Source organism: Sardina pilchardus, chromosome 13, assembly GCF_963854185.1.
Source record: "Sardina pilchardus chromosome 13, fSarPil1.1, whole genome shotgun sequence".
In the NCBI taxonomy this organism is placed as follows: Eukaryota; Metazoa; Chordata; class Actinopteri; order Clupeiformes; family Clupeidae; genus Sardina; species Sardina pilchardus.
In genome coordinates, this window is record NC_085006.1 from 23,420,203 (window position 1) to 23,439,373 (window position 19,171).

The window sequence follows — 19,171 nt, forward strand, 5'->3', positions numbered from 1 at the left end:
CCGTAGACAATGTGCTCCTGGACAACGTCACTGTCGACACACTAAACTGCACACCAAACATCAGCCCTGTCTGCAGTCTCCAGGCAGTATGGCCCTTGTGAGTTGGCGTACCTCTGACAGATCTCAGCTATCCTACAAAACCTTTAAATGTCACTTCTGTCTCCTGTTTTCAGCATGTGGTATGGCCCTTGTGGGTTGCCGTACCTCTGACAGATCTGTTATCCTACACACCAAACCTCCAATATCAGTCCTATCTCCTGTTTTCAGCATGTAGTATGACCCTTGAGGGTTGCCGTACCTCTAACAGACCTTAGGCTATCCTACTACACACCAAACCTTTAAATGTCACTTCTGTCTCCTGTTTTCATCATGTAGTATGGCCCTTGTGGGTTGCCGTACCTCTGACAGATCTGTTATCCTACACACCAAACCTCCAATATCACTCCTACAGTATCTCCTGTTTTCACCATGTAGTATGACCCTTGTGGGTTGCCGTAGCCCTAATACGCCTTAGCTATCCTTCACACCAAAAATGTCACTCCTGTCTCAAAGTCTTCGGCATTTAGGTATGACCCATGTGGGTTGCCGTACCTCGGAGAGGTCTCCGCTGCGCACGTGGATCTTGGCCATGCTCTCCAGCCAGGTGCGGCGCAGCTCAGGTGTGCTGGCGTAGGAGTTGGCCAGGCTGTACTGCAGGTCCACCAGCATCTCGGGGTCCTTCTCGTGCTCCTTCATCTGAGACGTGGCCATCAGCACCGTGCGGATCCGCTTGGTCAGGTCCTTCACCTCCGCAGGGAACGACGTGCTCTGGAGAAAGGAAAGAGAGAGAGAATAAGAGAGGAGGAGAACGGGTAGAGGAGAACGGATGAGGAGTGAGGAGGGGAGATGAAGAGAGGAAAGGAGGAGTAGAGAGGAGGAGAAGAGGGGGAGAAGGAGAGCAGGAACAAAGAAGAAGAGAGAAGAAATAAAAAGGGGCGGAAAAGGCAGAAGGGAGAGGAGTCATACTTCTTCTCGACATTCAACATAAACCATGTAGATGTATAGCTATGACTGACTGACTCAACCACACACAGCACTTAAAGATCTCAGATCACAGAACATAAAGAATAACAAGAGTAAAGGCGTGAGGTCAGATAGGTAAGAGTGTGTGTGTGGCTCACCTTGAGGGGGACGTCCCCGTTGGAGAAGTTGTTGATGATGGCCAGCGACTGCTGGAAGCGCGAGCCTCCGATGCCCCCGTCTGCAATCAGCTGGCTGACCGCTTTGATCACCTGACGGACACACGGACAGGAGGACAGACACACATGAAATTTAAATGTGAAATGCTCTACGAGCACTGGGGTTTTCATTAGCTGTTGCATGAATATTTTATGGATCACAAAAAAATGTAATGGTACGTTTCACCTAAATTTGTGCTTGCGAACACTCGAAGCAGTGACATCAAAGTAAATAAACACACACACACTTATCACTTGTTAAACAACACACACAGACACACACACACACACACGCACACAGACACACACACACACTCTGATACCCACCTGCAGGTGTGAGCGCACGATGGACTTGCCCTTGGTGAAGTCGAAGTTCTTGCGCATGAAGAAGTAGAGCAGGGCGGAGGCCTCGGTCTGGGTGCTGCAGGAGCGGTGGTTGCAGCACTTCAGGATCTCATAGCACAGGCAGCCACACATGTCCGCCTTGCCCTGGAAGAACGCCGATGGGAACTACACACACACACACACAGGGAGAAACAGAGAGGGGGGGAGAGATGAGAAAAGAAAGAGAGAGAGGGAGGAGAGATGGAGAGAGAAAGTAAAACAGAGCCAGAAAGAAGCAGAAATAATAGAATGAGAATATATAAAAGGATAGAGTAGAGAAATGAGTGAGAAAAGGGATGACAAAGAGATGACATCAGAACACATACTATACTATGCAGCACAATAGATTAATTCATTCACACTAAATTCACTCATACGTAATCACTGCAGTATAGTGTATAGAAAATGCAGACACATTATACGTTGGGGGATAAACTCATTTCGAATTATCCGTTAATAATCTCTATGTGTTTATTGCGAGACGTCTGCCACAGCAGTGCAGCCGAGCCCTCATATAAAGCAGGTGATGTTGGGCACACAAGGGTGTGTACGGCGCTGATGACGACGCCCACCTTCTGGAGGAAGAGGCGCAGCGCGGCGAAGACGTGTCGGAGCGTGGTGGTGGACTGGTTGATCTGGAAGAAGAGCAGGTACGTGTCGAACACCTTCTTCATCAGCGAGTTCTGGCCCTCCTCATGCTGCAGCTGCTTCTGTTGGACCAGGGGTGGGGAAAAAACAAAACAAAATATGTATGTGCACACAGACAAATACACACACACACACACACACACACACGTACACACACGTACACACACGTACACACACACACACACACACACACACACACACACACACACACACACACACACACACACACACACACACACACACACACACACACACACAGAGTTCTGCTCTGGCCTGGTCTGAAACAGTTCAGTATACAGTATGTTCTCTGAATCAGTTCCAGTCAAGGCATCCACCAGGGGGAAGCAAAGCACTATTCTCCTGTTAGGACAGCTCTACACTCTGCCTTGTGCTGTAAAATGATACTAACACACTCAATCCATGTTCAAGACCACACCGCGGGAAAGTCTACATTTACCTCAATACATTTAGCTCAAGGTAAAGGTTTATGACATGAGTTAAGTCAATGCAGACTGAGGGTAAGATGGAAGGTGGCCAACTCACCTTGTGATGTTGAACAAACAGACCAAGCACATCCAAAACAGTCAGGGCCACTTCAGTGGAGAGGTTAGCCTCAATGTCCATAGGAGTCAGGACATCACCCTCAGGGATATCTATAAAACACACACACGCACACACACACACGCACGCACGCACACACACACACACACACACACACACACACACACACACACACACACACACACACACACACACACACACACACACACACACACACACACATACACATACACACATACACACACATACACACACACACACACACACACACACACATACACACACACACACACTTAATAAATCCAGTAGAGCATTAGAATATTCCTTGAAACATAAAAGACAACTGTCTCATTGACTCAGATGGCTGACTAATATGGAAAAAAATGTATAGCGTGTGCTATAAAAATAACACTACGGGTCTTAAAATGATCTATGAGCATGTATACCAGAGACAGACATCCCGAGTTCAGAAAGTAAAAGTACTGTCAAGTATTTGATCCAACCATTTTGGTACACCAGCTCATCCTAATTAGCCAGGCAGATCAGAAAATTAGTGATATAACCTGTGTTACTGTAGGTAGAAAGAATATATGGCAGGACTTTTACTTTCTGGACTCAGGATGTGGCTTCATGGCTAAAGGATTCTCTGAGCTGTCTTTACCTGACTCCATCATCTGCAGGAGTTTGGGGTTGGTGAGGGCGTTCTTGCCCCTGATGATGGGCATAGTCTGGGAGCGGGCATGCCTGTGCCCGTCCTGCCCAGATTGCATCCTGGGTAACAGAACATCCACGGGCAACATGATTAAACAATTCATGGCACAGAAGGAGAACAAAAAAATTAGCAACACCTCTGTCAAACTGTTTCTCTGGTTCACCTTCCTTTAAAGCACATGTTTTATTCTCCAAGTTCAGGTTCAGATGACTTGGAGCCAACATTAGGAGGTTAAATCTATACAGGTTAACCTTATTAGAGCAGGGTCTGGCATGTAGCACAGTGCATGTAGTGCTATCACAAAGACACCGAGTCAGAGTACACAAACAGGAAGTAAGGCAGGGGGCATGCTGGGATACAAAATGGCCACCAAACGGTCACATGACACACTTGCACTGGATGTATGTAGACTGTGGGGGGACAGGAGGCTCTACCACCACCAACAAGAACTACGCGATGATGAGCTGTGGGGGGGTAGGGGCTCACACACACGAATGAGTGTATAGTGTGTGTGTGTGTGTGTGTGTGTGTAGAGTACTGTGGGCATTTGTAGTTGAATCTAGGGAGTATGACACACACAGATATTGTGAGGTCATTTGCACTAAAAGGTCATTTTTGGTCATTTGCGCCAAAATCTAGGGACAGCTTGTTCTTTGAATAGGTGTTGTGGATATTAACATTATGACCTAGGAGATATTTTAAGACCAACCCGCCCTTGCACTCTTTACAGCAATTATTTTCAGATATAAACAGGAGAGGTGTTAAATTCCTTGTGCTGTAGGAATGGGATTTTCCCACCATGGCCAATCAACAATCTATTTAATAATACAGTTGAGACAGCCATCTTGCTAACGCTAACTGAGACGGCCATCTTGCTAACGTTACCTGAAACGGCCATCCAGGCCACTCACTAAGACTAAAATAACCAGCTCTCCATGTAGCACTAACCAGTCTAGCCAGTTACAGCCCTCTTAAAGAAATAACACACAGAGCAACTTATAGAGCAATGCTGCCTCACAAATGACTGACGGATGTTGTTTGTACACTTGTCATTGGACAGCACATCTTTATCTGGAGAATTTGAATCAGTAACTTGTCACGATGATCCTAATTGAACATCTGGAGCCGGTCATATGATTGCCCAGCAATATTGCTCAAAGTCGCCCAATGTATCATCACTTTTGCAGTGTGATGTCTGACTACTAGAGCATGAGGCTTATGACTGATAGAAATATCATCTATGCATTGCTATTGAGTTGAAAGTAAAGAAACCACACCCCCTGGTTTAGGAGTGAGCCAATGGCAGGTGGCAGTGGGCGGGCATTTACCATTGTGGGAGGATTCCTGAGGACTGGTGGGAGGTGCTAGAGCCCTTCAGGGTGCCATTGTTCTGGGTGGCCTGAGCCAGTTTTACTGCCGCCGCTAGCTTCCTGTTCAACAACGAGCCAATCACAGCAGAGGTTACTCTAGAGGTTACCTCCACTGTCATCATCATCATCATCATCATCGTCTTCAGCACATGCATCATGTACAAACATCCGGATTCCGGAGACAGGCTTCAAGTGAACTGGAAGGCTAGGATCAGCTGTGTCAGTGATTGAGTTGTTTAACGTTCAGATCCTGGAGAGTTAGTTCCATTAGAAGGTACGTATACTAACTGGCTGAAAGGGTTTCATGGAGTAAGCGATGTGATGTTTATTAGATCTTTTTTGCTGCATAATAATGCCTCAAGCTCCGGGTCTAGAAGGACCTGTAGGCCACGCTAGACCTCATCGAGAAACTGGGATGATCTTCATCTGGCCAGAGTTAACACCAGATATAGGCTAGAACCCTTTAGGTTAACACCAGATATGGGCTAGAGCTCTTTCAATTATCTAATCCCTCTGGAGCAGATTTAGGACCAGTTTCGGATACACAGATTAAGCATAGACCAAAAGCTCTTTTTGAGAAGAAATCTTCATTGCCATCCTCTTTCAGTCTAGGCTTAATCCTTTAATGGGGATCCAGCCCTTAACATAAGATTAGTTAGTTAGAATGTTTTGTGACTGCTGTAGATATTAGGCCTGTCAGGATAACTATTTTTGTTGGACGATATTTTGTCCTAGAAAATATTAATACCGTAATTTCCCGACTATTAGCCGCGGCTTATACATTGATTTTGCCAAATGTCTTCAGCTATGAGGTTAGTACACAGGGACAGTTAATATGGTATCAATATGGTTTTGTTTCTTTTAACTCGCATAAAACACTGTCCTGCGGGTTATACACAATGCGGCTTATATACAGGAAATTACTGTATAAACAGTATCATTGTTATTTTACATCATGTAATGCTGACCACACAATAATGCAAGTATAAGGTCTCCACCTGCAGTGGCTGGTACTAGATACGATCGTAATGTTTCAGATGAACTGATGTAAATTGTGTTGCTATGCTTTCAGCTGCTCATTTTTGAGACTGAAAACACACTGACTGAGCGAGTGCATGCACGTTTTTAACCACTGGCTCTGGATAAGAGAGAACAGATAAGCTGCACATTATTCTTTTAGCGGACACTTTCACGAATAGGGCACACATCCGTATATGTGCATATTCATTTGAATGTTTGCTGCCTGGGATTACAACTATGGAAGACCAGATGATAAAGCTAAACGTTTGCATCAGCAAATTGTTGCCAATTAAATTATCAGCTAAAATTACGATATTGACAATAACTAAATGGCATCATTATCGTGACAGGCCTTGTAGATAAAAAAATCTATCTCTGACATCAAGGCAAGTTTTTTTCCCCCCCGAACATGCTCGAAAAGCTGACATGTTAGGGTGTGTTAGCAGAGAGCGCTTCCTAGCTGACATAATATTGGCAACAGGAAGCTATCTGAGACTGGCAATTATCCTGATTAAACGCAGATGTTTTGTCTGTTGGGTTGGGTCAGTCTAAATGGTGTTGTGATTGAGGCCAGTGAGTGAGTGTTTGTCATGATCAGGCTAACGATGAGGGAGGGTGAGAAAGAGAGACACATGTTATGGTTCACAATGACAACTTCCATGAAGCAGAGAGCAATTACAGTCAGGCATGCACAACTTTACGCACGTCAAAATACACACACAAATAGACAGATACAGGTTGTGACACTATCTTACACACACACACACACACATACGTACGCATGCACTCGCACACACAAATGTATGCACACGCACACACAAACACACACACGCGCACACACAGACACCCATGTATATGCACGCACACACACAGACACGCACACACACACACACACACACACACAAACACACACACACTCTGAAGCAGGAGGGCTGGTTAACATCACTGGAACTGTCACAGCTCTCTCAGGCCGGACGGGAGCGTTGTTTTTAAAGGGGTCAATGGCACACATTAGGGAGGAGAGCCATTAGGACGTCAATAAGGGCAGTGAGCGCTGGCCACTGGCCACTGGTCAGGCTGACACACAAACACTGACGGGACAGAAGCCACACTGGACTGGGACAGGAAAGCCACAACGGACCGGGATAAAGTTCACTACGGACAGGAAAGCCACAACAGACCGGGATAAAGTTCATTACGGACCGGGACAAAGTCCATACCAGACTGGGACCAAGTTCACATCGGACCGGGACAAACACAACGGCACAATGTACTGTATACTGTAGATGCTGCGTCGGCACCAAATCTGCACCAAAGTGTGCAGAAACTGTCACATGTCAATTTCAATACCAGACACTTCAACTCTGAATGCGCCAAATGGCAGCTGGCCCCCAAAACAGATACGGCACTGATCTGGCCCTGACTCTGCTAATGGGTGTTGGAGCCAAGTTATCTGTTCCCGAGTCGGCTGCGGTCTTTGACCTAGTCATTACAACCCATGACCGTGAGCCATGCTAAATGGATCGACATCAACAGTGTCCTTTCCCCCTCTGGGCAGCTGAAACTGTAGGCAGATAACAGAACTCTCAGGAGAGGATCTGACCATAACCTGGCCCTGATGCGACCCTAATTTAGCCCTGATGTGGCCCGAATGTGGCCCTGATCTGGCCCTGGTGTGGCCTCATATGGCCCATATGTGGCCCATATCTCCTCCAGTGTCTATCAGTACTACACTGAGGGCTGAGAGCTGAAGGTGAGGGGAGAGCAAGTAAGAGGCTGTGCTGCTGGAATCCAGTTAAGAGGCTTCACACAGGAGAAGATCTGGCCCTGATGTGGCCCTGATGCGGCCCTGATGCGGCCCTTATCTGGTCCATGGGAGTGTTGGTCTGAGAGCGAGCGAGAGGCTGTGCTGCTGGAATCTAGTTAAGAGGCTTCACACAGGAGAGGATGCTGAGCACAAGTCATCAAAACACACCCAACCCAACCAGCCATCCAGCCAGCCACCCGCCCACACACACACACACACAAGGTTCATTTCAGGATCAAAGCGTAGTGCTTTCATACCGCCCAGAGCAGAGAGAGATGGAGAGAGGGAGGGAGGGAGAGAGAGAGAGAGAGAGAGAGAGAGAGAGAGAGAGAGAGAGAGAGAGAGAGAGAGAGAGAGAGAGAGAGAGAGAGAGAGAGGGGGAGAGAGAGAGGGAGAGGGAGGGAAAGAGAGATGGAGAGAGACGGAAAGAGAGATGGAGAGAGGGAGAGGGAGGAAAGAGTGATGGAGAGAGAGAGAAGGCGAGAGAGAAAGAGAGCGAGGAGGAGAGGAGGGTATGCAAATCCTGCCTGGGTTTGTATTAGGGCTGCATGTTAAGCAGAGGGCCCTGCTTGTCTGGGGAGAGAGCCTGACACCCACTTACACCATGCAATCCCTATGATCACACACACACACACACACACACACACACACACACACACACACACACACACACACACACACACACACACACACACACACTCTCTCTCTCGCTCTCTCTCTCTCACACACACACACTAATCCAGGCCTTCTTACCATGCACACAGAGTAGGGATAATTTAATTAGCAACAAGGAATTAAAGATATCTAGCAGAAAGCAGACACACACACACACTACTGGCTTATTACTAGCTTTTCCACACAGACATGTGCCCTGAAACCCCATTCTGCAGACAGTGTGTGTGTGTGTGTGTGTGTGTGTGTGTGTGTGAGAGAGTGTAAGTGTGAGTGTGTGTGACTCAGACTTGGTGATTCAGCTTGTCTGTTCTCCTCAGACAAAAAAGAAGAGCCTGAAGACGATCCTCCACAAAGCAGGCACCAGACGACACAGAGCTCAGCTCACACACACACACACACACAGAAAGAGAAAAAAACGCGGCCCTCTACAAAAACATGCCAAAAGGAGTGTGAAACAACAACAGCAACACCCATCTTCAGTCTGCTCTCCCTTTAACCATTCATCTCTTTCTCTCTCTCTCTCTCTCTCTCTCTCTCTCTCTCTCTCTCTCTCCCCTCATCTCTCTCCTCTCATCTCTTCACAGGCACACCAAATCTCTCGATAATTCTTTTCCTGCACCCTCTCTATTCTAACCAGGGAAATGTGGCTCTTTTCCCCAGGTCTGCTATCTGCATGGCTTCCCGTCTGGCGTGTGTGGCTATGTGTCTGTGTGCTGTTGCCTTTTGCTCTTTATCAGGGCACGAGTGTGAGAGCATTTAGGAGCAGGGCAGGCACATCAAAAAACACTACTGTGGATGTGCTAAACATATCAGTGTTAACCTGGCTGTCATCGCTAATCAGCTAACACATCCAGTTATTACACATTTGCTGCAGTGTGTGTCATCACTCAGCATAACACACACACACACACACACACACACACATACACGTACTGTACGTGCACACACACACACCATCTAAAAGACAAAAAGACAAAGCAACGAACATTTCGATTATGAGGGGCATAGCGATGGGTTAGCGAAACCAAAACATCGGTGAAAGTTTTTTGAGGGCTCCCACATAAATGTTCCTTTAACCTCAAAACTCGAGCGCAATGAAACAGGTGCTGTGGAGAACTGTCCTCCTCACCTTCGTTCTTGTCGGCATCCAGAAGGTTCTGGAACTCCGTGTGGAAGATCTCCAGGTGTTTCTCAATGAGCACCTGCTCACATTTGCGTGCCAGTTCATCCTGTGTGCTCTCATGGAGGTACACCTGCACACGCCGCTGCTCATCCAGCAGCCGTGTCTCAGCCTGCACACACACGCACGCGCACGCGCACACGCACACGACAGCTAAAGAACACACACGCACGCATACACACACACATACACCCACGCACATGTACACACACACACACACACACACACACACACACACACACACACACACATACGCAAACACACACACACACACACACACACACACACACACACACACACACACACACACACACACACACACACACACACACACACACACACACACACACACACACACACACACACACACACACACACACATATATATACACACACACACACACACACACACACACACACACACACACACGGCAACAAACGCACATGCATACAGATGCACACATACCCACACACACACACACTCACTCGAGAATGTTGAAGAAGTCAGAGATCTCCTGGTGAACTGCCCGATGCCAGTAAGACACCATCACATCTGCAACACAAGCAACACAAGAGTGTTTACAGCAGCAGGCAGCCACCACCTCCATCTCCATCCTGTGGCCTATTCTCCCTCTATAAGGGTCATTAGTGGGTAGCCGTGGTGTACTGGTTAGGGCTTCAGGCTTGTAACCGGAGGGTTGCCGGTTCGATCCCCGACCAGTCCACCACGGCTGAAGTGCCCTTGAGCAAGGCACCTAACCCCTCACAGCTCTGGGTTAGTGTGTGATTCACCTCACTGTGTGTGTGCTGTGTGTGCTCACTAATTCGGTTAAATTGGGTTAAATGCAGAGAAACGAATTACCCTCACAGGATCAAAAAATATATATTCTATTCTATTCTTCTATTCTATTCTAGTGGCCTCTACGTGGTCCTGGTGGCCTATTCTCCCTCTATAAGGGTCATTAGTGGCCTCTACGTGGTCCTGGTGGCCTATTCTCCCTCTATAAGGGTCATTAGTGGCCTCTACGTGGTCCTGGTGGCCTATTCTCCCTCTATGGGTCATTAGTGGCCTCTACGTGGTCCTGGTGGTCTATTCTCCCCCTATGGGTCATTAGAGGCCTCTACAGTACGTGGTCCTGGTGGCCCACCTTCCGATATGGTCTTCATGATGTGGAGGAAACACATGAGCAGGCTGCGGGTCTCCGCCTGGTCCAGCTTGTCGAAGCGCGAGCCAAAGCCAATCAGGGACTGGGGCCGAGCGAACTGGTCAGAGCACAACAACACACAAGCCAGGCATCACTAATCAAACACATATCACCAACTCATAACAGATGAAAGATTAATATCATTAAGCCAATCAGGGACTGGAGCCGAGCGAACTGGTCAGAGCACAGCAACACACAAGCCAGGCATCACTAATCAAACACATATCACCAACTCATCACAGATGAAAGATTATTATTATTACTTCACTTTCAGATGAAACAGTAGATTAGTCAACAAACAGCATCTTCAAGAGGGAAAAAGTGACCACTCTGGAACCCGTTTTTTAAAACGTTCTTCATTTCATGACTCCTTAAACATCAGTATTGGACGAAAGGCAAAAAAAAAACACTTGTGTATCAACCTAAAATATATTTTTCAGTGTTCCTGTGTTGATGGGCCCCACAGCAAGGGCTGGCCCTACCAGTTCCTATTTGCCTGATGAAGATCTGTTGAGATCGAAACGTTGCCTTGTTAAGAATAAAGAAAGTATTTCTTGGAGCCCATGTACAGTGTGCAGACCATCCCCTTCTCTCCCCCTACAGCCAGGGTGCATACTGCAGGCATTATGGATGGGACTGTAAAGGAAAGTCTTTGAGTGCGGCATGGCTGTCGTTTGTCCAGCTTCTTGTCTGACCGGCTGGGAAGTTCCTGCTTACCTTCTCGCAGCCGTCCATCTTCTCGCTGTTGCGGTCGCTGTTGCTGGGGTTCGACTCGATGCTGATGAGGGAACCCCGAGAGTCCGCATGGTTGCCCGTGGAGACGGCCAGAGATGAAAAGGCTGAGGAAACATGGATAAGATGTAAGTCAAGCACAGACATGTACACAAGCACGCACATACAGTACACACACAAACACAAACACAAACACACACACACACGCACACTCAATCACATCTGACCATGTACAACATCACAAACAACTGAAAAAGAGAGAGTGAGAGAGAGTGAGAGAGAGAGAGAGGGGGGGGGGGGAGAGAAAAGAACAGAAACGCAAGGCCCTAGTACCAGTGATGGAGTTGAGAACTTCTTTGGAGAAGGAGGCATCCATGGAGTTGCCATGGCGAACAGCATGGGCGATCTGCCCAGCCAGGCCCCCTCCCACACTCAGGTCATCCCGAGATCCCTGCACACATGGGCACACATTTAACTGTGGCACACACAGGACACATGGGGGACAGTGAGGATGTCAAAAGTGTGTGTGTGTGCAGTGGTAAGGGGTGTGAAATGTGTGAAGTGAAGGTGTGAAGTGAAGGTGTGTGTATGTGTGTGTGTTTTTGTGTGTGCGTGTGCGTGTGCGTGTGTGTGTGTGTCTGTGTGTGTGTGTACGTGACTGACCTGTGATGCGTGAGGAGGGGATGGGCATGGTGTGTGTGTGTGTGTGTGTGTGTGTGTGTGTGTTGCGTACATACCTGGTCACTGGAGTTGAAGTAGATTGGGAAGAGTTCCCTGAGGAAGAAGCGGGGCATGTTGTCCAGGATAAGACCGTACAACGGCAGGTACAGCGACGCTATCTTCGCCTGCTTCTCCTACACATGGCACAACACACACACACGACACACACACACACACACACACACACACACACACACACACACACACACACACACACACACACACACACACACACACACACACACACACACACACACACACACACACAGTATGAATGATTAACTTCAACCCAATCACATTTCTCAAAGGAAGGATTGAAACAATTCCGGATGTGGCACTCATGGGTGTGGAAAACATCATCAGCTCTGGAAAAAATGAAGTGACATTCTAAAGAGTTGACGGCCATATTCAAAATGTCACTCCACAACCGTAGGATGATTTTTGTTTTCCAGGGCTGTATGCCCCAAAGCAAGGTTGCCAACAACAGCTGATATACTGTAAAGCAGAGTTACAGTATGGCAGCTGTTCACATAGTTGAAACCGCCAACTACTGTACCAATATTACCAATTTACATACATCTATCTATAAATGCAAGGAACATCTGTCTGTGTGTCACTCTGTCTGTTCCATGCATAACTCTCGAACCACTCATCCGACTGCTCTCAAATTTAGTGGGTGTCATCATAATGGCACGAGTGTGTGCAGTGGCAAATTTCATGCTATACGAACAAAAGGGCTCTGCACTAGTAGTCTAGATCACTGATCTTTGCAAGAATGGGTGCCAAGTCATTTTGCCATGAAAGTCCATAGACACAACCTCGAACTTTAACATTTCCGTTTGATCTCACATCAAAGGTGTTAGAGATGTTTCCAAACACTTCATAAGAGGTGTTAACCATTCTGGCAGTATGTGTGAACACACACACACATACACACACCGAAAGTTGAGCGGGTGATTGGCAATCAGACTCTTGAAGCTGGCAAAGGGGCAGGTGTTTGTGTGCGTTTTTGTGTGTGTGTGTGTGTGTGTGTGTGTGTGTGTGTGTGTGTGTGTGTGTGTGTGTGTGTGTGTGTGTGTGTGTGTACCTTGAGCGCGTAGCGTGAGTCGAGGGAGTGCTTGGCCATGAGACTCTTGAGGCTAGCGAGGGCCAGGTGCCGGAGGTCCTGCTCGTCCTGGAGGGCCAATCCCAGCTCTCGGAGCAGCAGACCCGTCAGGAAGTGCTTACGGCAGAACTCTCCCGTCAGGCTGTACTCTGGCACGTCCACTACACACACACACACACACAGAGAGATACACACACACAGATATGCAAACACGTACACACACACACACACACACACACACACACACACACAAAGAGATACGCACACACATGCACACACACACACACACACACTTAGATTTGTGCCTTTGCATAAGCGTGAACAGAGGGTGTGTTTGACGTTCATCTCAGGTGAGTGTGACAGGTGAGTCCAGACATTACCTTGTGCACTCTGGGTGATCTCCAGCGCTGAGCCTTTATCTGTGCAACACAAGCAGGACACAAGAGTGTGACCAAACAGGACAATCAAGTGTGTGTGTGTGTGTGTGCGTGCGTGCGTGCATACATGTTTAAAGTGTGTGTGTGTGTTTGTGCGTGCCTGTGTGTGTGTGTGTGTGTGTGTGTATGTATGTGTGTGCGTGTGTGTGTGTGCGCGCGCGTGTGTGCATACATGTACTGTATAAAAGTGTGTGTGTGTGTGTGTGTGTGTGTACATTTGTGTGTGTGTGTGTGTGTGTGTGTGTGTGTGTGTGTGTGACTGACCTGTGATGCGTGAGGAGGGGATGGGCAGGCTGAGGGGGATGTAGTGCTCGTGGTTACACACCTCCCTCAGGAACTCAAACTTGAACTCACACAGCGTCTGTGGAGAGCATGGAGGCAGAATGAAACGTCTCACACACACACACACACACACACACACACACACACACACACACACACACACACACACACACACACACACACACACGCAAGCACACACACACACACGCACACAAAGACAACCTCAACTCTGTTCCACACCAGTCAGCTCAAGCATGGCATGCGTTAAAATGGCTTCATTATATCTCCATTATTTGATGATCTAATGTGTTTATTGATGAAAAGACCCTTCCAGCGCCACACACTGTTCCCGTTACGTTAACTCAACGCTAGCTCGAGGTCTGTCAGTTCCTGGAATCTCCAATGACTCTGATAGCTACGCAAATAAACCGCCAGACCCTCCGAGCTGCCCAGTCAGAAACAGTGAAAATACACACACACACGTAAAAGCCCCACAGAGACACGGGCTCTCATCAGAGTCTGATATTATTGGACGTCATTGTGGCCCTACAGCGAACAGAAAGCGTGGCACTTCTAATGAGGCTTTCGCGGAATGTCCAGAACATTCGGATTCTATGCCTGAGAGCAGAGAGGAGTCCTGGAGCCCATTAACGTTCTGATTCTAGAACTGCGGCTCTGGCACGGGGGGGCTACCTTGTTGTCGCTGGCAGTGATGTTGTTGACATAGTTGTTGATGAGCTTGAAGGTGAACCCTCGGTCCATGAGGGTAAAACAGCGCTGGAGGGGGGAAAGACAATAGCAGTGTGAGTGCCAGAGGTTCGCATGCAATCAAAGCTGCCTGCTCTTCTCATAACATCAGGATGTTTCTTCACCAGACACGGGAAAAGATGTTAAACTCCTTGTTCTGTGGTTCTGTGCCTTTAGGGGTTCATCACGTTAGTCTGTCTTCAATGTCTTACCCCCTTCATCCTCCACCCCCTTGAAAAGCACGACCTCAATTGGCAAACCAGCCTTGTTACACAAATATTAAACTAACAATTAAACAAAATATCCTGCATCTAGCGAACGTTTTTTTGTGTGTTTCCACTTCAGTGTGACGTGGAGTATCATTTGAGACTGACCTTGACGAACATGGCCACGGCCTGGTTGGCACTGCGAGCCTCTTCGGGCATCTCCTTGTTCTTCCAGTAGATGTGGTCCGCCACGCTCATGACCAGCGCCTCCAGCCGGCCCTGGTACGAGGCCGGGAACCGCTGGGGTCGGGGCAGCTGAGGGCAGACGACACCGCGTTACCACCGCATTACCACATGACATTGGCACAGCACACACCACACCACACATGACATTGGCACCGCGTTACCGCACCATACATGACATTGGCACAGCACACACCGTGTTACCACACCATACATGACACCGTACCATGACACTGGCACAGCACGCGCCGTGTTACAATACATCATGGTGTTCAACTCAATAGTCCATCTCCGGCGGCCATTGTAAATCACTACAGTACAGTGCAGCTACTAAGTGCTCCCGTATGACAGACATACCTTGAGGTTTCCTGAATCAACCAGGTGCTGGGCCATGGACTTCACAATCAGCTCCAGGAAGAACCAGGAGAACTACAGGGGCGAGCAGAGATGGCATCATCAACACGAGACAATCACACACCACACAAGTGCACTGAGTTTGTTCCTATTCTCTCATGACCACTTATGCTTGACTTTGTTGGCCATCTTGGCTCACCTTCAGGATGTTCTTGATGGCCACCTGCTCGTTGCTCTTCAGGTCGGAGGTCATGCCCTTGGCCAGCTCCTCATGGACGGTTCTAAACCCATGAGCCTCTGTCCGAAACACAAACTGCGCCGCAGACATAAAATAACACAAAGAAAGAGAAAAGAGACGGAGTGCATGTAAGTACAAGCACTAAAAAACAATCTGACTTTGTGCTGTCAAGCAGATCTCGTCCTAAAACAATAATAATATCAGGACAGAGATGAGAGAAAGAGCAAGTGTACCAACACATCTCCTCAGGAGCCATACAAAGTGGCTCACGTTGGTAGCAAACTGTGACTATAACACACTGTCAGCCATCTTGGATCACCTTTAGCGTAAACGGCAGCTGCTATACTGTAGCTATATATAAACCAAGAGAGGAGACAGTGAGAACATTGTACAGCGCGCTGGCGATGTGCGCCCAGGGAAATCTCCTGAAGGCTCAGCGCGGCGGTACAGTGTGGATCAGCGTCTCACGGCGGGCATTAGAGCTGGCATCCCAGCTGTTCAGGAATGAGCCCTGTCTGGCCACCGGCCAAAAGGAGCCAGTCACACAGAGCTGAGCCAAAGAGGCTTCTCTCCGCTGCAGATTTCACAGGAGCCGAGAGAGAGAGAGAGAGAGAGAGAGTGGGAGAATAGGGCCAAGCTGAATTACGGGCCATGCAGTATGCTATATACTGTATTCATTCATAAAGTTAAAGTTTAAATTGACTGGTATTTAACAGATGCTTTTATCCACAAGGACACAGGGGATCTAACCCCGGTGGACCGCTTGTCAGGTGATGCATACTCATTGCTTTAGTGTGATTATTCAACGTGCTTTGCAATGTAAGGACTTACTGTAAAATGACCACAGACATAATGAAATCTCAGATTTCGAAAATCTGGATTGATAAGTAGTCTCTGTGGTAAATAACTATGTAGGTATTATATTATCATCTGGCAATATAGAGGCAATTCTCATCTTTACAGTATGTGCTATAGTATAGAACTATAGAGGGTTGTATAACTGCCCTGCAGACTCAGTTACCTACAGGGATGTATATTCTATAAGTAAACAATGCAAATATATGCTGTGCTGAATATTCCACTAACATTCTGTCAAAGGAAACCGGGCGTTACCATGGAGAGATTAATGGCCATGTCAGGGTACTTTGTTTTGTTTTAAAACTGTCAGTGGGACTCCAATCAAGTTATCTGACACATACACACACAGGAGTCCAATCAAGCTATCTGACAAACACACACACACACACACACACACACACACACACACACACACACACACACACACACACACACACACACACACACACACACACACACACACACACACACACAAACACACACACACACACACACACAGTATGCATATCAAATGCATTGACTATGCAAGTAATGGTGAACATCCAAAAAATCAATGCTGAAAATGTATATGGCAATTTAGTATAATTTGTGCAGATAGGAGTTTGTATAAGTGTGTGTGTGTGTGTGTGTGTGTGTGTGTGTGTGTGTGTGTGTGTGCGTGATGAATATGTATTAGAGTGCAAACTTGAAATATGCATGGTATATCTAACCAGGGTTATTCTTAAAAAGACACGCGCGCGCACACACACACACACACACACACACACACGTACACACGCACACACGCACACACACACACACACACACACACACACACACACACACACACACACACACACACACACGTACACACACACACACACACACACACACACACAGCGGTTGATTAATGCAGGATGTGGCTAGTCTTGACTGCTGTTATTGTTTTCATGCTGTGCTCCAAGCCTCTTTCTCCTTCTCTAAACCTTCAAACCTCCCTATCTCTCTCTCCCTCTCTCTCTCTCCATTCTCTCTCTCTCTTTCTCTCTCCCTATCTCTCCATTCTCGCTCTCTCTCACTCTCTTCTGCTGTCTCTTCCCCTCTTTCCCTCTCAACCCCCACCCTCTCTCTTTTGTCTGTGCATGAGTGTGCACATTAACGTTAGTCAGAGTTACACTGACCCACAAGCCTTTCTACACACACACACACACACACGCACGCACGCAAGCGTGCACACACACACACACACACACACACACACACACACACACACACACACACAAACAAACGCACACACAAGCACACACACATTCACAGTCTCTGCTTCTTCAAGAGGACCCAGCACGGCTGATTGGTTACCATGACAACCGCCGGTTCAATGAATGTGGCCTTCCCCATCCCTTACGATCTCTCCTGCTCCCTCTCTTTCTTTCTCTCTCTCTCTTCTATTCTTTCTCTCTCCTTCCCTTTCTTTTTCTCAGTGTTTTCTCATCTCCCCTCTCTCTCTCCCTTCCACTGTGTCTCTCTCCCTCTATCTCTTTCTCATGTCGTTTCTGATCCACACCCCCTCTCTTAGTGAAATGCAGACTGTCTGTCTGTCTGTCTGTCTGTCTGCTTGTCCATCTCTGTCTCTCTCCAGGTCTAGACTTATCATTGACCCTGTGCAAGGCCCTGTTCTTCAGATTTCTCTTTCTTTCTCCATCCTTTTCTATCCCCTTTGTCTATTCTTCTCTCTCTATCTCTCTCCTTTGCTCTAGTCCTGCGATCTGCACTCTGCATGTTTCCCTCTCACAGAACTATGTGTGTGTGTGTGTGTGTGTCCTGTGTACATGTGGACATTTGTGAGTACTCAGCCCAATCATGCCTGTGTTCCGGGCACCAGGCCCATACCCTGACAAACATGCATGCACACATGCTCTCACTCTTGAAGCACACACACACACACACACACACACACACACACACACACACTGCTGACTGTGTGTTTGGAGTGTATGGAGGGGAGGTGATGTGAGGAGCCCCTCAACAACCTAATGCATGCATACTGACACACACACACACACACACAGACACACACTGGCACACATCCATACTTTCACAAAACCACAAACCCACCTAACCCCCCCCCACACACACACACACACACTCACACACAGAAATCTACTAACAATCCAACCACTTGAGATCAATTCATCCAATCAGTAAGCTCTAAACAGTGACCCTGTACCATTCTCTGGCCAGCTGCAGTGAGAGCCCTCGACACAGAATGACTTTGGGGAGGCGTGGTTGCCCTCGGCGCCCAAGGTTCCATCTGCTGATGTCATAATGAACTCTCTACTGGTTCACATGGCAGCCAAATGTACAACAAATTTTAGATCTGTGTACAATCATTCTAGAATGATTTGCCAAAACAAGACCTCACTCCACAACTACAGCTAAAGGACGACTGTGGAACGGATCGGGGCCTGAAGTGGGCCGGATCAGAGGTGGC

General features: G+C 47.7%; 1 protein-coding gene across 1 annotated transcript in view; it reads right to left on the reverse strand.

Annotated features, from left to right (window-relative positions):
• dock10 (dedicator of cytokinesis 10) overlaps nt 1–19,171 on the reverse strand; it is a 91,387-nt gene that overhangs the window by 15,530 nt on the left and 56,686 nt on the right. Inside the window, 19 exon segments of the mRNA XM_062552066.1 lie at nt 592–807; nt 1,161–1,271; nt 1,545–1,727; nt 2,174–2,311; nt 2,793–2,902; nt 3,472–3,581; nt 4,851–4,988; nt 10,049–10,127; nt 10,723–10,837; nt 11,497–11,618; nt 11,845–11,962; nt 12,249–12,365; nt 13,319–13,497; nt 13,717–13,755; nt 14,038–14,134; nt 14,749–14,832; nt 15,177–15,323; nt 15,609–15,680; nt 15,805–15,918. Coding sequence (XP_062408050.1) covers nt 592–807; nt 1,161–1,271; nt 1,545–1,727; nt 2,174–2,311; nt 2,793–2,902; nt 3,472–3,581; nt 4,851–4,988; nt 10,049–10,127; nt 10,723–10,837; nt 11,497–11,618; nt 11,845–11,962; nt 12,249–12,365; nt 13,319–13,497; nt 13,717–13,755; nt 14,038–14,134; nt 14,749–14,832; nt 15,177–15,323; nt 15,609–15,680; nt 15,805–15,918 — 2,289 coding nt within the window.